The sequence below is a fragment of the Meriones unguiculatus genome, chromosome 11 (genome assembly GCF_030254825.1).
Source record: "Meriones unguiculatus strain TT.TT164.6M chromosome 11, Bangor_MerUng_6.1, whole genome shotgun sequence".
Taxonomy (NCBI): domain Eukaryota; kingdom Metazoa; phylum Chordata; class Mammalia; order Rodentia; family Muridae; genus Meriones; species Meriones unguiculatus.
Window position 1 is genome coordinate 23,084,184 of NC_083359.1, and position 23,431 is coordinate 23,107,614.

Sequence of the window (23,431 nt, forward strand, 5' to 3'; positions counted from 1 at the left end):
GGAAGAAAGCTTTGTTCCAAGAACTTCATGGCAACAGGGAAGATTGGAAGTCCTGCAGGCTCTTGATCGGAGGGCCTTAGCTCATAGTGGGCAAAGGTCTATCCGTTGGTCTTATGAGTTCCATCCATATGACAGATGACACGGCAAGTTGCCACAAGTTGAGCACGTGGGAATGGGAACATAAGTCCTGTTTTTACATCCTAATTGAATGAGTGATAGACCATCAATAGTACTATGTCATAACTGTATAGACGCCTATATTGAAGGGAGAAAATTACTTAGGGGCATGAGTATCAGGGGCAAGGATCAGTAGAACCATCTTCGATGCTACTTTACCAGGCTTATTAAAGACACCCTTCTTAGAATCTAGTGATTGGTGCTGCTTATTCAAGGGAAAGGAGAAGTTCTCCTTTAAAAAAAAGAAAGAAAGAAAAAAGAAAAACAAAAAACAAAAAATGCTTGCATCAAAGTGTTCATAGTGCTCCGTACAAAATCTTCACAAACTAAAAACCAGATGTCTAATGAGCATAGATTGGATGAACAAACCATGGTCCACTCAAGCAGTCGACCATTACTAAGTAACAGAAAGAATGATTAACTGATGAATACAACCACATGAAACAACAGTAAACATTTCAACAGTCAGAAAAGTCTAAAAGTGGTGACGTTTGTTATACAAAGTTTGAAAACACGCAAGACTAATGTTTAGTGATGGTAATGAGGTGGGGGGCATGTGCTTTGGGAGGGAGACAGGTAGGACTGTCTAAGATGGAATGGGATGATTTCATGATAACACATTTTCAAAATATATTAAAGCATATAATTGAGATCTGTGCATTTTACTCTATGTGGCATTTACTTCAACCATATGTAATATTAGCGCTGAGGAATGGCTGTGGGATAAAGTGCTTACTGAGCAAATATGAGGGCCTGAGTTCGATTCCCGAGCACCCACAAAAAAAGCTGAGCATTGGGGTATATACCTCTAATCCTGCAGCTGAAGGATGAAGGCAGGGAGACTCCAGGGGCTTGAGAGCCAGTCTAGCCTATCAATATTCAAAGCTGTAGGTTCTGCAAAAGATCCTGTCTCAACACATTAAGTGGACGCAATAGAGGACAACATGTGATATCATCCTCTGGCCTCCTCATGAGTGCATACTAGTGTGGGCACCCCTGCATAGTGCGCGCACAAACACACACACACACACACACAAATAAAAGCCATAAGAAATAAAAAGTAAACCGTCACATAAGGCACACACCTGAAATAAGCAAGCAGCCCAGCTCTTAAAGGTATAAGGAAGTCTCCACTAGGAAAATACTACAAGATACAACTATAGTAATGGGCACGTGAATTGTAATACATGGGGGGACGGGAGACAAAAAAAAAACAAACTCAAAAGACATTACATATCAATAAGATGACAAGAAAGATAAGCAAGTGAAAGTTGTTAAGTACCTGTTTTAGAAATTAAACAAATCAGGGCTGGGTGTGGTGGCACACTTCTTTAACTCTGTACTTGGAAGGCAGTTACAGGTGGGACTCTCAGTTTAAAGCCAGCCTGGGCGATATTTCTAACTTCCAGGCCAGCCAGAGCTACACAGTGAGACCCTGCCAGCCCCCACCTCCCAAAATCAATCAAATAGCCAGACACAGCTCTAAAAACAATAAATAAATATAACTCAAGCAGAACTAAGTAGTTAACAAAACATAAAGAACATGGCAGCAACACCTGAAGTACATCAGGTCATGGAAGGTTTATAAAAATTGACATTATCAGACCCAAATAAATATAGTCTCAACTTTTACAAAACTGCTTTCATGAAGAAAACAGTCTTTATTATTGGGTTGCCAGTTCAAAGGCAATGTTCAAAAGTCCAGACTCAATAATGAAAACATGTAGCAGGCATATGTAGAAACGCATTCTGGGACATCTCGTATTTTTAGAAAGTAAGAAATAAGAATAGCTTTTGATAAAACTCAGAGGCCAACAGGAGTGGTCATGTTGCAATTGTGTAAAAGTCACAGGTACATTATAAATCTTCCTTTTGAATGCTTTCAAACATGCATATGATTGCACATACTTTAGAAGAGTACAGATTGAAGAAATGGCCCTTGTTAGATAGAACAACTGGTGCATTATTCTAATCTATTTGAAATAAAAAGACAGGAAAAAATAAGGAATTGACGATAAAGATTAAATAGATAGGAACCACAAGGTAAAATTAGCTCTTTGAATCTTAAAACAAACTTCTGGTCATTGGTATACTTCCAGGGGTAAGAAGACAGAGCCACAGTGCAGGGACATTAAAAACAAACAACAGAGGTAAAAACTTAAGCCATTATGTGAAAAGGGGAAATACAAAAGGAGGAGGGCACTTATAAAATCTGAGGAATTATAAAACATGTTTTATGCTATAATTAATTTTAATAGAAATAAGATCACAGGTATGTGATATATATAAAGATGTGTGGGAAAAAATTAAATTACTGAAATGAAGCCAAGAAAACATAACTAGACAGATATAATGACAGTCGGTTAAACTCAAATCCCAGCAAAAGCCCTGGGCCAGTGAGACAGACTCAGTGGGCAAAGGCACTTGCCACCAGTTCTGACAACCTGAGTTAGATAGATTTACATTATGAAAGAAAAGAACCAGCTCTGGCAAGTTGTCTGACCTCCTCAGGTACATCATTGTAGATACATATGAATGTATGCCTGTACATACATGAAATAATAAATATTTTTAAAGTGTTGAAAAAAATAATTCTATGTTTTCCTTGTGAAACTTAAATCCAAGGCTGCATGGAAAACCAAGGATTTTTGAAGAAGCTAGGGATAGCAAGATTTGTCTTACCAGGTATAAAGAACACTAGAACCCTTAATAGGCAATTTGACATATTATAAGTTCTCTTCAAGAATAGACAAATAAAATAATGAATTATACTGGGAGTACCCAAAAGAGAGAAGTAAAGCTATGAAAATGTTACTTACGATAGAGCTTCAGATGTTTTTAACATCCTGAATTGTCATTAACAATATGTTAATGTCAGCCCAAACCCAACCTCCGCCCATGCACAAACTCAATAATTGACAGATTACAGACTTAGTGAAAAGGCAAAGTATATAACTTTCAAAGTCATGCTCACTATAGGGACTATTGCCCCAATAAGTTACAAAAAGTACATACCTACTTGTTTACATTAACCTGGAAAGGTTTGCTGATGTTCATAGACCATGCTAAGTATAAACAGAAAACCACAAAGAAAAAGAAAAAAATCATAAATATGTAGAACTGCAATTTTTCAACATGCGTGGTTTATAACTCAAACCTAGAAAATCAGAGGTAAAAACAAAAAAAATAAAATACACCAAAAAAAATTTTCACTGAAGAAAACATCTCATGAGTTACATGTGAAATGGTGTTTGACTCTAATTAAGGAAATACAATTGTGAAAGACAATAGCATCCTCTTTCTTTCCATGCTTAACATCACCAAACGTTAGCACCAAAGTAGAGCGACTGGAACTTCCTTCATTGATAAGGAAAGTCAAGTTTGGCAATTACTTTGTAAGCTGTGTGATATATTCTGATATGCTGCAGCTATGCCTATCCCAGGACTACCAAGTCTATTCTATGTCTGCAAGGGAGTTCTTCCCAAAAGTGTAAATAGACAAACTATTTTGAAACAAAAACCTGGAATGGACCAACACAAAAATAAATCATAGCATAAGATGACACCAGAGAAACAGAATAAACTGTTACCTTATGGGATGTGTGTGAATCTCAAGTGCAAGGTGATGAAGGTGGGGTGGGGGCACACCACATTTACTAAGAAATCTGTAAGCAGAGTTATTCTTGGTAGGAAGTTAACCACATGCAGAAGGAAACAACGTATCAATGAGGCAAACGAAGGCAAGAAAACAATAAGCACAAAAGGCCTAACCATATTAATGAAGTGGGAAAGAGATAAATGGAATGGGTAAAATGAGCTGTGGGGACCACAAAGGTAAGCATTTCCCTTTTAAAGAAGATGGGGGACATGAAGGCACCGTTTTGCCAGTCTTCTAAGCCCTTCTTGAATTTAAAAAAAAAAAAAATCTGCATGTGTTTGTTAATGATTCCAAAGAAAAACCTTTTAAAAGTCAGAAAAATAAGTCAGGAACCTGAGTTGCAGAGGGTAGAGAAGCACCTGCCTCTCTAGACAGCATCTCCACCACCTCCTCATCCAAGCCAACATCACTTGAGGTTCCATTATGATGGAGCTGTCCTCTTACTTATAGCTTCCTTGTAGGCTTCTCACTAGCACTGCCTAACTCATCCCATGGGCACCAAAGTTTAAGGCCCTGTGTTAAAGCAGCATCTGAAGATGTGTTGGTGCCATGTTGGTCCCACTCATTAGTTACTAAGCCTATCACTCTGCACTTCCACAAGTTCACATTGAAAATTATTCCTCTTAGGACTTGGCTTTGCCCCTTAGCCTCCATTCCTGGCCATTCTCTTCATTCCTAGGTTTCTTTCTTGGCAGTTGTATTTTTTTTTTTTCTCAATGGTAACAGCTTTCATTTCCAAGAGTCTGCAGAGTCCTCAATGTTTCCCCACAAACAGGAAATCTTTGATTTTCTTATGCCACACAGCAGTAATGTTCTCGTCCTAGATATATAATCACAAATGGATTACTATCACTTCAAGGGGGTTTTGCTCGCCTGGTTGTTACATTACATTTTACATTAGAGCATTTTCACAGTAGATCCCTTTCTTAGTGTCGTGGTGCTCCCACACTGGGGTTGGGGTGATAGCATTCCATTTTAAATCTACACGTCTGCCTCAGAGCCTTTCTGGTGACTTGGGAGGTCTTAACTAATAGACAAGAATATAGTAAATCCTGATGCTTAAAACGACTGCATTATATGTAATAAGTTCTCTAGATCCTGCTCATATTCTTTTTTTTGTCAAGTTTCTTTTTACTCTACTTCCAACTGTCTTTTCACAAATCCACTCATTGTGAATACTAGGTACAATATATGAGCAAATTCAATATACATGAAATTTGCTCTCACTCATGTAAACTACTTAAAGGTGAGAAATACTGTATGATTTGAGACAGAATGTGACTTGTGCGTCACTTGGCTCTGTATGATGCCAACTTCTCACTCTCATCCTTGGGCGTATCCACATCAGTGTAATGTGAATGAAGTTTGGAACTAGCACAAGAGAAGTGAGGTCAATGCAGGGCTACCAAGGTTAGACTTGCATCTACTCCATGAACTTGACACAGGTAGCTGATCTCTCACTTCAGATAACTTGGGACCATTTACTCTTTTTTTTTTTTTTGCTCCTACACAGCCTGGCTGACTTAGGAAGATTATCTGGAGTTTTACTATATCTTTGCTTCCACTAATATTAATCCCTTTCTTCCTGCACCATTCCTTTCCATTCTTTTAACATGACTTCCTGCCTAGCCCATCAGTGATACTGTTGCCTTGCACCATTCCCAGGCTAAAGACCTCATCTTTTTTTCCTTCATTGTTTTTTCCATCTCTGCCTCTTCTTATCTCACCTGTGAACTCAGCTTTTAAGCTTGCTGCTCCTTCCTTTGTGTCACTAACCTAGATTGATTACTAGACCTTTTACAAACATTTGTCTCATGTTTCCCTTACCTTACTGGACTTCACAGGCAGATATAGCTCCCTGGAATATTGAAGATTATCTTTCCCTTTAAAACCTTTCTAATCTCCCTAGAAAGGATTTAAACTCTGCTTATCCAGCCATTTAGAATTTGATCTGATTTACTTTTTTGGTCCTCCTCCTTTTTTTATTTTTATTTATTTAATTTAATTAATTAAACTTTATTCACTTTGTATCCCCCCATAAGTCCCTCCCTCCTCCCTCCCGAACCCACCCTCCCTTTCCCTTCTTCATGCATGCCCCTCCCCAAGTCCACTGATAGGGGAGGTCCTCCTCTCCTTCCTTCTGATCTTAGTCTATCAGATCACATCAGGAGTGACTGCATTGTCATCTTCTGTGGCCTGGTAAGGCTGCTTCCCCCTTAGGGGGAGGTGATCAAAGAACAGGCCAATCAGATTATGTCAGAGGCAGTTCCTGTTCCCATTACTATGGAACCCACTTGGACACTAAACTGCCATGGACTACATCTGTGCAGGGGTTCTAGGTTATCTCCATGAATAGTACTTGGTTGGAGCATGAGTCTCTGGGAAGACCCCTGTGTTCAAATTTTCCGGTTCTGTTGCTCTCCTTGTGGAGACCCTGTCCTCTCCAGCTCTTACTACTTCCCACTTCTTACATGAGATTCCCTGAACTCTGTCCAACAGTTGGCCATAAGTCTCAGCATCTGCTCTGATAGTCTGCAGGGCAGCTCCTCCTCCTTTTTAATGTATTTATTACTATCTGGGAGAGAGGAACACATGTGCCACTGCACACATGGCAATCAGAAGACAGCTTCTTTTCTTCACTTTCATGTCAATTTCCAGGATTGAACTCAGGTTGCCAGGCCTGTACCCCAATAGCTGTTACCCTCGGAGCCATCCCCCTGGCTCTGGTCTTAGGATCATCAACTTTGTTTTCCTGAGGGTTTATGAGGTGACACTTTATAGAGAGCATCATATGTCTTAGTCTTCCTAAAACCCAGTCAACATAGTGCCCTTATAGTCTTATTGTTACAAACAGGTAGCTAGGCTTAAAAGAGACTTTATCGGGCTTATATTTCTAGTTAAATGGCAGAACCCAGATTTGAACCCAATATTGCAGAAAGCAAAGCCAAAATGTTTCTTACTAGCCTCCATCACTTCTAGAAAAACTTTTTTTTCATTTGCATAGCTATACTGTAAATTAATGCTACTCTTTCTTCATGGAATTGGTGCTTATGTTTCAAGAATGTGTCCATGTCTGCCTAAGTCAGTCAGACTGCTTAAGAAAAAGACAAAAGGGGGAGGGGGGTTGATCCCAAGCTATCTGCCTTGTCTCAGAAGTGAGAGATCAGCAACCTAGGTTATACTCATGTGGTAGATGAGAGTCTAAGCTTGGTGCCCATGCATGGACATCACTTCCTCTTGTGCTAGTAATAAAACTTCATCCACATCACCCTGATACTATTCCCAGGCAATCATAAAATCCCAATGCAAATGAAGTAAGGTGCAATAATAAGCAGAAATACACCAGACATGGGCAACCTTTATGAAGGTGTTCTGAGGAGACTATGGGTTGAAGGGATTATTGCCACATACAGGGGAGTGAGATCACTAAGGAAAGAATGAACTAAGTAGAAAGGGAGGCTTTTTTATGAAGAAGTATGGTAGGTCTGTTGCTTCTCTTCTAGCTGTGGAGGACTCATTACAGGTGGAAAACCTTCAAGGTCAAGGCTGCTTCTCAGAAGCAGCTGAGAACAGGGAGGGTGGAGGAGCCCTCCCAGTACCTATCTTGATATGATGCGATTGCTCAGTACTGCTAGCTCACTAGCCAATTTGCCCTTGTAGCCATTTTCCTGAGTATAAAGGGTCTTCAATTGTCCATAGGTGGTATTGTGGAATATAGCAGGCAGCTAGTCATGGGCAAAAAGGAAGATGCTACCTTTCAACACATTCAAGATATAGGAAAATTGGAAATGTCAACTATGGAAACTGACCTGAATAGAAAAGGCAGTTTTAAAGCTGGGTCTTTCTCATTGGCTGAGCTGCTTTCTCTGTAAGAGCATCTTTGTGAATCCCTATTTGGTAACACTGTTCAAATCTAGAATATTCATGGGGATGACTGGACTTTTTCTCATTAAAGCGATCTGGTCAAAAGCCTTCTGAATGCATACCATCACCTGTTTTGCTATTATAATTAGCATAGAGAAAGGTTATTTTTCTTAAAGTCAATAAAATTGACCTTTTTTGCATTTTCAAAAATGCACAGAGATACGGAATCAGTACTGCAATGCAATCAAGATAGGTATCAGAGTTCCACCACCCAAAACAACTTTTCCTCATATCCCTTCTGACACCCAGACAATCCTTGATCTATTCTAAATCTGTTCTAAATCTACATTACAAGGCAAAGCTCAAAAATTCGTTTTTGCTGGTATAATAACAATGCCAACACCAGAAACAGGTAACTGACCCTAATTTGAAAAGTCTCAATATTCTACAACCTTAAAAAACATTCGGATTGCCACTAGGAGGCCATCATTTGGGCATTTGGGTTTTTCAGATAAGAAATGTTCCAGTAAGGTCTACTTAACTCTAGAAATTTCCAAAATCTGAAATACATTTGGTTTCCAAGAATTTCAGGTAAGTTTTCTCATTCAAAACTGTAATATTTTAGAGCAAGTCACATTTTCTAATGTTCCAGGCCTGACTTGAACCTTATCAATAAAGAAACCGAGGCTTTGAAAAACTCTCGAGAAGAAAAGAATAAAGAATTATTTCTGGTTATGATGTTAGGGGTCTGGACTCATTCAGAAATTTACCAGTATGTCCATGAATACATTTTCACAAGTAGAGGCTTTATTAAATACTAGCCAGGAAAATGGGCATTGGCCAGGTCCCTACAAGACACTGATGCTCACAGTGTGGAGCCAAATTACATTAGTCAGGAGCTTATGAAGGTAAAATTCACAAGGCAATACGCTTCTTGTTCATGCAATCATGAATAACAGCATTCCAGGAAGTGGTCTAGGAGTGGTATAGTTGGATCTTGAGGTAGCACTATTCCTAATTGTCTGAGAAAGAGGCAGATTGATTTCCAAAGCAGTTTTGTAAGTTTACATCCCCACCAGCAATGGAGGAGGGTTCCCTTTCTTCAAATCCTTTCCAGCATGTGTTGTCACTTGAGTTTTTTGTTTGTTTGTGTTTATTTTTTAATTTTTTATTATTAATTATACTTTATTCACTTTGTATCACCCCTGTAGCTCCCTCCCTCCTCCCCTCCCAATCCCTCCCTTCCTTCCTTCCCGTTTTCCACGCATGCCCCTCCCCAAGACCACTGATAGGGGAGCTCTTCTTTTCCTTCCTTCTGATCCTAGTCTATTAGGTCTCATCAGGAGTGGCTGCATTGTCTTCCTCTGTGGCCTGGTAAGGCTGCTCCCCACTCAGGGGGAGGTGATCAAAGAGCAGGCCAATCAGTTTATGTCAGAGACAGTCCCTGTTCCCATTACTATGGAACCCACTTGGAGACTGAACTGTCATGGTCTACATCTGTACAGGGGTTCTAGGCAAAGAAGATGCTAAGACTTATGACCAACCTTTGGGCAGAATGCAGGGAATCTTATGAAAGAAGTGGGAAATAGTAAGATCTGGAGAGGACAGAAGCTCCACAAGGAGAGCAACAGAACCAAAAAATCTGAGCACAGGGGTCTTCCCTGAGACTGATTACTCCAACCAAGTCACTTGAGTTTTTGATCTTAGCCATTCTTGTGGGTGTAAGGTGAAATCTCAGGGTCATTTTGATTGGCATTTCCCTGATGACTAAGGATATTAAGCATTTCTTTAAATGTTTGTCGGCCATTCAGTATTCCTCTACTGAAAATTCTGTTTAGCTCTGAACCCCTTTTTTTTTAATTGGATTACTTGATTTGTTGCTGTTTAACTTCTTGAGTTCTTTATATAGTCTAGATATTAGTCCTCTGACAGATATAGGGTTGACAAAGATTTCTTCCTAGTCCATAGGTATTTGTTGTTGTTGTTGTTGGTTTAGGTTTTTTGTTGTTGTTGTTGTTGTTGTTTTGACAACAGTGTCCTTTGCTTTACAGAATCTTTTCAGTTTCATGAGGTCCCATTTGTTGATTGTTGATCTTAGAACCTGTGCTGTTGGTATTCTGTTCAGGAACTTGTCTCTTGTGCCAATGAGCTCAAGGCTCTTCCCCACTTTTTCTAACCGATTTAGTGTATCTGGTTTTAATGTTGAGGTTTTTTATCCACTTCGACTTTAGTATTGTGCAGGATGATAATTATGGATCTATTTGCATTTTTCTACATGTAGACATCCAGTAGACCAGCATCATTTGTTGAAGATGCTGTCTTTTTTCCATTGTATGGTTTTGGCATCTTTGTCAAAAATCAGGTGTCCATAAAGTGTGTGGGTTTATTTCAGGGTCTTCTATTCAATTCCATTGATCCACCAGTCAGTTTCTATGCCAGTACCATCCAGTTTTTATTACTGTTGCTTTATAGTTCAGCTTGAGATCAGGGATGGATATACCTCCAGAAGATCTTTTATTGTAGAGAATTGTTTTAGCAATTCTGGGTTTCTTGTTATTTCATATGAAGTTGAGAATTTTTCTTTCAAGGTCTGTAAAGAATTGTGTTGGTAATTTGATGGGGATTGCATTGAATCTGTAGATTGCTTTTGGTAAGCTGGCCATTTTTAATATGTTAATCCTGCCAAGCCATAAGGATAGGAGATCTTTCCATCTTCTCATATCTTCTTCATTTCTTTCTTCACAGACTGGAAATTTTTTTCATACAAGTCTTTGACTTGCTTGGTTAGAGTTACACCAAGGTACTTTATGTCCTTTGTGGCTATTGTGAAGGGTGTTGTTTCCCTAATTTCTTTCTTAGCCCAAAATACTACTCAGCAATTAAAAAACAAGGAAATCATGAAATATGCAGGCAAATGGTGGGAACTAGAAAAGATCATCCTGAGTGAGGTATCCCAGAATCAGAAAGACGCATGGTATATACTCACTTGTAAGTAGATAATAGATATATAATATAGGTTAATCATACTAAAATCTGTACACCTAAAGAAGCTAAGCAAGAAGGAGTACCCTAGATAAGATGTTCAATCCTTATTCAGAAAGGCAAATTGCAAGAATGTGAAAACAAGGAACAAGACAGGAGCCTACCACAGAGGACCTCTGTGAAAGACTCTACCTACCAGAGTATTAAAGCAGATGCTGAGACTCATAGCCAAACTTTGGACAGAGTGCAGGGAATTTTATGAAAGAAAGGGGAAATAGAAAGACCTGGAAGGGTCTGGAGCTACACAAGGGAAAAAACAGAACCAAAAAAAAATCTGGGCCCTGGAGTCTTTTCTGAAACTGATACTCCAACAAAGGACTATTCATAGAGATAACTTAGAACCCCTGCAGAGACGTAGCCCGTGGTAGCTCGGTCTCCAAATGGGTGCCCTAGTAAGGATAACAGGGGCTGTCTTCTGACATGAACTCAGTGGGTGGCTCTTTGAACACATCCTCATGTTCAAAGGAAGGGGAAACCTTACCAGGCCACAGAGGAAGACTATGAAAAACAGTCCTAATAAGACCTGATAGGCTAGGGTCAGATGGAAGGGGGGGAGGTCCTCCCCTATCAGTGGACTGTGAAAGGAGCATGGGAGGGGTGAGGGAGGGAGGGCAGGATTGGGAGGGGGTGAGGGTGAGTGCTATAGCTGGAATACAAAGTGAATAAGTTGTAATAAATATAAAATCATATTAAAAACAACAACAATAAAACATGTTAGCCTTCACAATAAAGGAGATACCTCATGGCTTGATTGTAAGACTGTCTGACTCTTAGATCTATTTTCTTATTTTAAATAGTCTTACTTTTAATTATATGGGTCTATGGGTTGGGGTATGGCCAGTAGAGGGCATCACACACCTCGGAGCTGGAGTTCTGAAACCTGATGTACAAATATGCAAAAAGCAGCAAGCACCCTTAACCACTGAGCCATCTATGTCTCCAGCCTCCTAGATCTATTTTCTTAACTTTGGTCTGATTGTGCCTTCATAAGATCCATACAGTAGGACAAAATGGAAACATTCTAGAAAGAAAAGGAGCTAGAATCCTCTTACTACTACTACTATGACTACTACTACTATTACTAATAATAATAATAATAATAATAATAGAGGAGTGATACAGGTAAGGTTTTGGTAAATTCTAATAAGAAAATAAAGTCCTCAATTTGGTGGAATATGAGGCCATGATCCTAGAATACCTTCCTTATAACCTTTGTGAAATGGAGAGAAGATAAAGTCTAGAACCCTTATACTCTCTGTCATAAAATTATATGTCTATACGGCAAAAATACAGAAAGCTTGAGGGCAATACTGTGGCTGCCTCAGTGACTTGAGCTTCAGCTTCTTAAAATTCCTAAGCATTGAAAAGGATCTTTAATCTGTGGTTTCTATTTCAGGTTGGAGTCCCCAACCCGATCTCTAGTGATGGAAGCCCCAAAAGGGGTAGAAATAAATGCAGAAGCTGGCAATATGGAGGCCACCTGCAGGAGTGAGCTGAGACTAGAGTCTAAGGATGGAGAGGTAAGGAGTGGGGAGGACAAAAATTGGGATGTCTACTGGTCCAAGGGCCAAACTTTCCCCCAGGCTGGTTTGCACTGAGATTAATCTCACACAGTTTCAACCCAAGGAGCTCAAAAGAAGGTTGAGCATCATGATTATCAGCTAAACTCATAGTACATAAAAGTTATGATTAGTTATTTGTGAAGTGCTGGGATAATGCTGTGTATGTGTGGAAGGGCAAAATTACATGACTGTGAAAATGAATGCTTTTTTCCAATTTTTCTTTCTCTCTCTCTCCCTCTCTGCCTTAAAAATAAGATTTAGTTCACCCAAAAAATTAAGTTGTATATCACACCCATGTGGCTGAAAACGAACTTAATATACATGTAAATGCTTTATGTTGTATGCTTTGGTTCTTTGAGAATGGAGAGTCGGTCTAAGTGTTGCCCTGAGTCAGAACAAGCCAAAAACTAACAGGGTCAGAGTAGGTGGCCAAAACACAACCCCAGCCATTAAACACAAATGGCATTTGTAATTTTATATGCAAGTTAAGCTAAATTCCCCTAGCAGCAGGACTCGGATTTGGCTGCAGATTATGAAGGGAATTTATTTAAGTGTTCATAGGTGAACAGTTTTATTTAAGAATGAAAATAAAGGGACAACCTGATATTTTAAGATTAATTGTTCTGCCTTGCCTATCTACTTAGAGGGTACTTAGAGGGTATCTGGCTTTCCTTGCATTGTTATATCCACCCAGTGGATAAATGTTTGGTTTAGTTAGACATTTGCTTTTTCTTTTGTTTTGTTTTAAAAGAATTTTTCTAATGGAGTCTTCCAATATAAGAAATGCCTCTTCAAAAAACCACACTCATAAAAACAGAAACTGCTTCATATAGGCTGCTCACAGCCACTCAAACTTGACCTCTGGAGGAGACAGTTATAATCAGAAACTTAATGACACCTTTCACTACAGCTTATCTTCCTATGTGTATATACATACACATACACACACATACACACACACACACACACACACACACACACACACACACACGGCATTTCTCATAGTATATTTCTTTGTATATTAGCGCTACCATTAGAAAATGAAAGTAAGAGGAAGGCTCATTAATCTTTTAAAATGTGGATGATGCTATATATTCGACTGTCTTCTGGAAACTTCGGATTGGCCATGGGTGTGCCATGTGGTAATAAACACTGTTTAAGGTGTCATTTCTACATTTTACTAGCCTGTGGTAATAAAAACTGCTTAATGTCATTTCCACATTTATTTGACTCTGTAACACTATTTTTATTCTCCATATAACATGTTTGCAAAAATGCTAATATCAACTAATAATGCATAATATTGCTAGAATATAGGCTTTTGGGGGGCTAGAGGCTGCCTTATCCACACTGCCAACATTGTTCAGCACATAGTAGGTACTTATGAGATGTAAACTGAATGCAGTAGTCTGCTCTTTCTGAGTGTCAAGAGCTTACAGAGCAGTCTCTAAGTGACTCTTTCCTATATACTCTCTCTAGATTAAGTTGGATGCTGCAAAAATCAAACTACCTAGACTGCCTCGTGGATCCTACACACCCACAGGAACAAGGCAGAAGGTCTTCGAGCTCTGCGTCTGCGCCAATGGAAGGTTATTTCTGTCTCAGGCAGGAACTGGTTCCACTTGTCAGATAAACACAAGTGTCTGCCTTTGAAAGACTATCCATAGTGGACAACTGTCGGCAGCATAAAGGCCCTTTTCGGCTAGAGACGCTGGCTGCCAGCTATTTTTACTAGAACACAGAAAGCCTATCAAAGACCTTTTGTGTGTATGTATGTGTGAATGAGTGGGTTGTGTGTGTGTGTGTATGTGTGTGAATGCATATAAATATATAAATATATATAAATAAATATATATATCCTCTGTATAAAATGAGGTTTCAGTACAAAAGGAACCATGGGTGACCCTGTGACATCATCTACTGTCATCTTTCTGCCCCATCCCAATCATCCATACAGCAGAATCTAAGCACTCATTCAGGCTCGGCATGCCCCAGGCAATTTCAAATCACACAGTGGAATAAGTATGTATAGAATATCCATCGATACGTTCATTAAATCACCCAGCTTCTCTCTTAGTGTCATTAGAGGCAGTGATGGCGGGAATCTTCAGGCTTATCTCAAGTGCTGATAATCTGGTATAAAAAATAAACATTTGACCCATCTAAAATCCCCCAAACCAAGGAAGTTGTGATGATGGAGGCTAGCCTGGACTACATAGTAAGACTGTCTTTGAAAACATAGACATTTGGTTTTCCTTTCTTAGCTTCAGCCAAGCTGATCAAGTTCTTCTCTTCAAGATAAAAATGGGGTAAACCCGTAAAAATTAGCCATAAGAACTCAAAATGGCCATCCTACCTTTGCAGATCAACATACTAGTTGTGTGACTAAATGAATGGGAGTTGGCAGTATTGAACTCTGAACGATTTTAAGCCACTACCCTAACTTCTACTTATTCTGCTTCCTTTAAACTTACATATTTGCCCACACTCAATGAGTAAAAGCCGTGAATCAGCAAAGAAGAGGATACCAGCTCCTTCTTCATAGGCTAGAAGCTAATCAATGGCCTCACAAGCAAAGAATACATGGGCTAGACATCTCTTTTAAGGGAAAACTGTTTCACAAGCTTTTAGGTTCTCACTTCTGACTTTATCCAGCAGAGAGACTCAAAACCATTAAATCAATTAGAATCCCAAAGAGTGAGTCTCAGATCCCAAGGGAAGTTGTTTTTTAAGATGAAACTCTAAGAGTAACATAGGGAAGATAACTAACTTTCACAAGTTTCTTGAGCTTAGTAGGCCATTTAGACACATCATATTTCCAAGGGCTTGCACAAATGCTCTTACTTTGCTCTTGTGTATTTTGTCAGAGCTGGGGTATCATATTCCTGAACTCACTGTTGTGTTTTCCCTAGGAATCACAGACCTAAGACTCAACATACTGCCAGAATTACCAATGGCACATGTCCTCATCAGAATCACTGTGTCCCCTGGGTCAGCAGCACCTGCTCTCCATATATGGGACTAGCTCTCTGATTCCCGCCATCAGCTACCTCTTAGCACCCCACCTTCATTGCCATGCCCCAGGGTCACCCTGGCCAGCTCTTGTGCTGGGACAGGGGATTACACCATCTCTGTTCAAAGAGGGGGAAATGTGCCTATGCCTTAAGCCAATGCACTCAGCAAGGAGAAGCACATCCTATTTATCTTGTTACCTGTAGTTTATTTTGGATGGTTGGAGGGAAATGGTTTAGTCATGACTGGGCATCGAAAACTGATAGACAAAAATGGCTTCCAGTTTTGGACTCGGAGGAGCCCTGAATGGAGGTGTGTAACTGGCTTAGATCATCCTCGGTGCCACTAGACACCACAATCTTGAATGAAGTCTTATTTATGGGCCAGAATGACATTTGTTTTTGGTTTTGTTCTGCACACGTTTCTAATTTTTTTCTTACTTCACAAGCTGAATGGTTTGTTATCAGAGATGGAAAAGAGGTTTGTTATTTCTAATTTAACATTCAAGCACTGGGCTAAGGTTTACACACGTGGAATGTATTCCTCAGTTGCTTATTGCCACAAAGTCCTATCCTGACTCATGATTTGGACTTCTGGCTCTAGACCAGGCCTGGCTTCCCTCAGTCTCTCTGCATATCTTACTCAGAGGCAATAGGCAAGACCTTAAAAGTGCTCCATTTGCAGTATGGCAATCTAAAAAGGGATCCTTTGAGAGTCCTCAGGTTACTGGACATTGGTATTTCCAGTATCTTGGAGGCCCTTTCTGCCAGGATCTGCATGTAACACACACAAGTATAATTTTCAAGTCACAAAAAGCCCTTCTTAGCTATTAAAAACAACTACTCCACACCCTTCAGATAAAACATAACTCTCAAGTCCTGTGTGGCTAAGTATATGAAGAAGACAAGGTTGTCTGGGGCAGGTGGAGGGGATGTTTTGTTTTGTTTAGATAGACAGACTGCCTCTGCATTTGACCATCTCACACCCATCACCTATGGATAAGTAGAAATAACAAAGTTCCCTGAAACTCTTCTGATTTTATTTCTAGTTGTGACAAAAAAGTCATACTCCTTGGGAATTTTTGACAATTAAAAAAATGCTATCATAGGTCACACATGCTAAATTGAACCCTAGGACAAGCAAATCAACAAAACACACAATAAAAATAATAGCAATTGGGGATATAAATCAAGAATCTCTGGAGGAATACATGATACACAATTCTGGTTTTCAGTTATGTTGAAGGACCACCGGATGTCATGTAATAAACAGAATATGTGGCATGGGTTATAGTACATATTTCAGTTCAATCTAGAAACTGGCAAAATGAATCCTCAGAACTTTCCCACCCACCTACCCACCCAACCAGAGTATTTGTCCATAGTTATGAAAGAAACAGTGACTGGGATTCTTGGGGGAGGGTGGAGACCCACATTCATATTAATGTCTGTTAACCCTACTTTTGAAAAAATGAAAGTCTTTCTAGTCTTTACATACACTGTCTTCTGGACAATCACACCTCTGGGTCTAGTAAGCAGCTGGTGGAATAACAGGATTCAAATGAATCTTCAGGCTCCTAGAGCTTCTGCTATGCTAATATTCTTTAAAAAAAAAACATTTCACAAATCAAAATGTGATCTCCGGATATATTTATCATTTAGTTCTATTTGGCATGTCTATTCTGTAAATCATGAGAGTTCTACTTGGAAAGACTACTTCAAGTTGACAGAAATATTGAAGAGCTCCATGGTAGCATCTATCTAGATAGAAACTCAGTGTGTGGCTTTATAATTAACTAAGGGATAGCACTTACAGGCCTGAACTGGTTTTTAGCTTCCTTCAGATTATTCTCTCTCTAAATAAATTTTATTCCATGTCCACAAACTGTAGACCAAAGATTGCTTGAGGGTTGACCCTATAGAAAGGGTCAGTAAACTACAACTTGGAGACAACACTGACTTCCCAGCCATAGACATTTACATGTCGCATATGAATGAACCATGTCACTCTATGCCTCCACAGCTGACTGCACAGCCAGCTACACAACATTATGACCATATAAGCTGTTATAGAAAACATTTACAGACCCCTGAACTACAGGTCACTTGTGGAATGTGTTAGACAGAGTAGAACAGAAGTCAGATTTCTCAGAAACAGAGAGTAGCCCGTGTTTCCCTGAGGTCTTGGGAATATAAAACTTGGCTGAGTATTTTAAGAAGAGTGACGTGTCTAAGAGAGAAGGCAGATCAGAGAACATGGGATAACTGAAATAGTGGAATGAAAAGAAGCTTGGGAACAACTAAGCTTACTCTCTTCAGAGGAACTTTGATAGGTGTCTCTCAGGTGACCTAATGCTTGATCCAAAGTGAGTGAAGGAGAGTGATCTCAAGTCACAATCTCTTTTCTGAAAATCCTTGAGTCCATCTATACCCATGAAGACTGCATCTTCCCATGTGCCGGAAAGACTTTCACACCTAGGTTCTCCAGAGAGTACTTTGATCTTATATGACTTCTGTTACCCCTCCAGGGTAGCCCCTGTTCCTACAACCCATATTAGACTGCTGATAGCTGGGAGGATGAAAATCAGCAACATCTTGATATATGTAGGAATAAGCAAACAGTGCGATTCTTTCTATGGAGCCATTTCTAGGAGTGAGCAGAGGAATGGCAGTTTACTTTTGCTCTTAGGAGTTTGGATCTCCTCTTTGCTCCTTGGAGTGGAGCAAATGCAAAAAAGGACATGTTTCATATCCACATGCTTCTGCTTCTGTGCGGTAAGACATGTTCCTAGCATAGATCTGCGCCTTTTGCTGATAGTAGATTTGAACTACTGTTAAGTCAGCATCATTATAAATGAAGCTTTGTGTGTGTGAGTATTCACCTTGGAGAGGCAGGATATACTTCAGTAAGAATGTCTACCATTTGGGGTACTTAATATACATCAAGACAGGAAAATTCTCTGCCTTCCATGTGAATATATCTGAAGGATCAAGATGACAGAGCAATCAAAGTATCCTGGTTTTACTTATTTTAAACAAAAGGTAGTCTAATGCTTGGGCCAAAGGGTTGAACAGATCCTTTTTTAAGCACCTGATCCTTTTTAAAGGATCGGTAAAAGGTGAAAATTTTTATTTATATAAGTTGTAAACAAAACCAGATCTCCCACTCCACAGGACACACCTCAGGAAGTCTTAGGTACAAAGACAAGATGATAATCAGTTTCTTGAATGACACATTTGCATGGTTCACCAGTAGCAGGCAGGTGAGGGGACAGACAGTTCTAATGAAAGCAACAACCTTAGAAAACAGGTCTTTTATCTCAACGATAAAATGTCTCTCTTGGAGTCTTTCATCACTTTTTCCTTGGAGGAAGACTTCCCTTATTCCAACATATTTCTATTAAAATTGTTGAAGCTTACTGCATTGGGATGTCAGATGCATCTCTTTCTCTGTGGTAATCGGAATTTAAAATTATACAGTTGCCTCTGAATTTCTCATTCACAAAGCCAAACCACTGATAAGTGATAAAGCAGCCACAAGCCCGCTGCTCCAGCCAGCACAATGCACCATAGGCATTAGCACTTTCTAAAGCAACGTGATTTGTATGAGTCTTAAAAGCTTTCTTCATAATGGCGTCCTTGAAATTTGTCAAGACAGGTCTCAATGGCAAAGGGAAAATAATTGTTTGCAGGAGGTCCTCTTGCTGAGTATAGTTAGAGCACAAGCGTAGAAGAAAACTCCCTGGTGCCACCAACCTCACACAACTCATTTGTTCTCCACCCCCATCTTGCTGTTGTGGACAGAGTAAGAAATCCATATATTTTTTTAAAGAAGGGGGAATGCCATGAGCCTTTGATGCAGTAGGGAGGGTTGTGTCACTACAGAGTATTAATGATGCCATCAGACCCGTCTATAAAGAGCTGCAAGTCTATAGCAACGGCAGTGCCAACTGCTGCCCCTTAAGCCTAGCAACAGGCAATGTCGGGACATGCTTTGAGCTTTCAACTGGAATAGATCAAAGGAACAGCTGCTATAGGCAAGAAGCAGCTGTAGAGTCCCGATCCACCTGTCCTAGTAGGAGGACAGACTCCTCGGCCAAAAGCCTCACTCAGCGTGTCACCATCCTCACTGGAGAGGATGTAGCTTTTGCTTCCTCACTAAATATAATGAACTTGAAGCTGCCCTTGCTGGGAAAATAGGAAAGAAAACATATGTTTAAGATTTAAAAAAAAAAAATCTACGCTGCATACCCAGACGGTCTTCAAAGCCCACTTTTACATTGGGATAAAAGTCACTGGAAGCAGAGATAGCGCAGATTTCATAAAGAGAGCCCAAACTAGACTGTTGATTTAGCTGAGAGTGGTGAAACAGTGGATTGTCTGAGGACTGAAAGTTAACATTGGTCAATGGGAAAGACATCGGTGTTTCGCATTCCTGTTAACCTGACTCCTACATGGGATTCTAGGATCTGAAAGGTCATAGGCTATTTGTTTTTAGAACAGGGAAAAAAAAGCTATAAAATTTTACCACAAAAAAAGTCATGTCTTCAAAACTCATGCATAAAACAAAATGTTTCCTTGGATCTGCAGCCTACCCTAGGATATGGAAAGCACGAGACTCTACTTCCCAGTTGTTAGCAGAACTGTGTGCTAATATTCACTGACGTCGGGACTGGTCCCTGTGCTGAGTGCTTCATACGCATCCATTTACCTCATCCTCAGAACAGCGCTTTGGAGTTAGGCTCCCAGCAAGGTTTCAGTTCACAGATATGGAAAGTGGGACTTCAAGAGCGGGCATGGGAGCATTAGCAGGCCTTCTGGTGTTGGTCTCCTTGGTTTGCCTGTGGTGTATATGCAAGATTACAGTCTCACAACAGCGTAATGCAGCCATGATCATTCAGGCCTTTATAGCCATTGAAGCAGGACAGTCTCCCCAAGCATGGTTGGCTACCATAAAAAGCTAAAATGTTATGCTCAGGATGCGAGGCTAAGCACTGCACTCAGGGTCAGCCGCTTTCGACCCAGAGAAGAGCATGTCTGATTGCATGCGGGTCGATGCCCCAGGTCCCGCCTCTGAGAAAAAGGTATCGGACGGGTCTGATGCTCTTTGGGTGGATGACACCTAAATGAACATCAGTACAAAGTCCCAATTTATTTCTAATATCAGAGATCAGACCTCTACTCTTGCCTGATGCGTCTAAAACAAAAAGGGGGAACTGTAGAGAGCTGCGTAATGCCGCACCTTAAAGATGGAGCTGGTTTCCGCCTTCCACCTTCCTGATGGTGAGTGCTCTCTGTCACGAACAACTGCACATTTGGCTAAGGCTGAGGATCTGGCTTGCTTCCATGTATGTGGACCTATCTGCATTGCCCACATGGCACGCTGGGGTTGGCTACCCAGAGGCTATTTAAGCTGTGGGCTGGCTTTCCCCAGGGTCCAATGATTGTTCAAGGTTCCTGAATAAACTGCATTGAAAAAAAAAAAAAAAAAAGAGGCTAAGAAACATATTCCAGTTCAATTACCTATCAAATGACCAAGCCAGAGTGTGAGCCTCTCTCCTGAGCAGTCGCCAACATGTCAGGTTAGTTTTCAAGTTGGTGGGAAGCGCGCCCCTCCTAGGTTTTAGATGGTACCTTCTTGAATGAATAAGGCAACAGAACTTTCGCATCTCTGTTTTCTGTAGGTATTTTTGTTGTTGTTTTGTTTTTGTTTGTTTTTTGGTTCACTTTGCATCCCAATCATATCCCCCACCCTTCTCTCCTCCTGGCCCCACCTTCCTTCGCTCTTACCCCTATCTTTCCTCCCCTACTGCTCAGAAAAAGGGAACCCACCACCAACAACAACCCATCCCAGCACACAAGTTCAGTTGCATACTACACTAAAGTGTGGCTATGTGGAGAGGAGATAAAGAAAGCCTGACTGAATAACAAAATACAGAACAACAACAAAACAATTGTTTTGTTCTGGTTATGATTCTTGTAAAGTCAGACCCCTAGTCCTTATGATTAGAAGATATCTCAGAGGTAAGCCTCATATGCAGGAGAAAACTTGAATACTCAGTAATACATCTGTGTGGATGAACTATGCTGTGTTCCCAATAGATACATTTTCTTCTCCTATACCTCTCTCCAAAAACCAAATGTCTTTTTTATGCAAGCTCTTTGACACTATTAGGCTCTCTTCTCTCCCTCTACTTCTAATAAAAATAAAATCATCAAATAAATTGGGGTTTAATCTCTATCACTGAGAACCACCTAGGACTCAATTAACCTTAAGTATTCAATACCCACATAGAGCTGAGCAAGCCACTTTGACTCTGTAATGGCTTAATCTCCACCCTTTGTCAGCTATCACTAATGGGTCATATCCCTCTCCAGGTACAGAATTCTTCTCACTAGAGCTTTTAGGCCATCACCGTCAATTCTTGAGAGTTGGAAATGAGAGGCATTCTATACCTTAACTAAGCCACCTCTTTTACACTGGTGTCCTGCCCTCAGCCCTGAGGCTATAGACACCCCAGAAAGTAGGAAGTGAATGCATCTACAGCTCATTATAATTAGGTAGTTTTGAAACATTGTTACCTTCTGAACAATTCTGTCCATAACAGTTAACATATAATATTTTGGGGGGAAATTAACTCAGCCAAGATCTGGAGAGATTACATACCTGTCCTTGTAAAAGTCTTGCTGCTGGCCTGACCCTCCCAGATCTGAGAGACTATGAGCTATGCTCCCTCATGCTTCTATGGGCACCCTTCATAGGACAGTGGAGGGTCTGCATACTCTCACACTCATCTCCTGGGTGAGAGATTGTCTGTTTCCACCTCTCATAAAACCTTAGAAAGGAACTCACTAAAACCGTCAAAGACCCTCTGGTTGGCTCGGTCAGGGATTTCCTTTCCAGTGGTGTCAGTTTCTAAATGGCAAACCATGGCTCCGCACCTTTAATGAGTGTTATGTAACCAACCTAACAGAGCCCTGAAAGAGACTGGAAATTATAGCATAATAAAGGGAACTGATGGGATACTTATACCAGAGCAACACAAAAGCAATTCCTAGCCAATATTTTCATGAGGTGGTGGGATAAAAATTTCTTCTCTCTCTTAGTCAGCATTTACCCTCTTAGAGACCACAAAGCCACAGAAACATGCCTAAGGTGGTCATTATTTAAACACAATGTAGAACATCCATCATAATGGGGCTGTATCCCCCTTTGGAGAAGACACTCTGGGGTTCTTAACAGAAAAAAAAAAAAATTGAGGTCATAGAAGTTCAACTGTTTGGTGATTATGAGCTTTGAAAAAGGAACACCATCTGGATGAAGCTACTGAATTTGGCCTTTATGTTATTTTAGGTTTTGTTTTGTTTTGTTTTTCCTCTAGGTTTGGGTGTTATATGAGAAGAACGTTTTAGTTTTGTTTTAAATAACATCAATCCTTGCACACTCTATGCAAAAATTTTGTAAGCATTGCAATAATGCTATGAATTACAAGGAACTATTTTAACTTTATTACACTTTCTGTATAAAAACAAATTTGTATTTAATATTATTTCAACTGCAGTCTTGTAAAATATATTAATAAAAAATAATGATTGGTAAGAAGGAAAGTACCCTTGTCCACTTCTTCAGGGAGTTCCTTTCTCATGGGCTAATAAAATTCCAGATTAATTTATCTTCCACATCTCTTTGAACAATGGTCTAACATGATGGCTGAGACATTTTGGCTCTTAGGAAGAGTTGTATGGACTGCCTTGCAAAAGGAGAAGTAAATTTAAGGTAAGCACATGATTTGGAACAGGTCAAGGGAAAAGCTATTCTGAATGACTGTCCAAGGCACCCATGTGGGATTTTACAGAAAGAACTCATCACAATGCTCTCCAAGTTTTTGCAAGTTTTTCAAGAAGTCAATCTGAATATGCCCTACCGAGAAGACCCATTCAACCAGCATCCCATGTCAGACTGCAGATAAGCCACTTTGGCATCAGGTACTCAATCCTGATCAAGTAAGTTTTCATTGTTTTTTTTTCTTGTTTTTGTTTTTTCCCAGAGAATACCCAGCATACTCCTACATGGAGCACAGTGAGAGCATGTGGCATAGAAGGTAGACTTTCCCTGA

The 23,431-nt window shown here is 40.0% G+C and overlaps 1 protein-coding gene across 2 annotated transcripts in view; it reads left to right on the plus strand.

Moving 5' to 3' along the window:
* Window positions 1-22,922, plus strand: part of Sgcd (sarcoglycan delta) — a 935,702-nt gene extending 912,780 nt beyond the window's left edge. For both annotated transcript variants that reach the window (XM_060363800.1, XM_060363799.1), the window contains 2 exons: window positions 12,138-12,261; window positions 13,783-22,922. In XM_060363800.1, the coding sequence (XP_060219783.1) occupies window positions 12,138-12,261; window positions 13,783-13,956 (298 nt within the window). In that variant the 3' untranslated portion in view covers window positions 13,957-22,922. The remainder of the gene's footprint in view (window positions 1-12,137; window positions 12,262-13,782) is intronic.
* The last annotated feature ends 509 nt before the right edge of the window (window positions 22,923-23,431 follow it).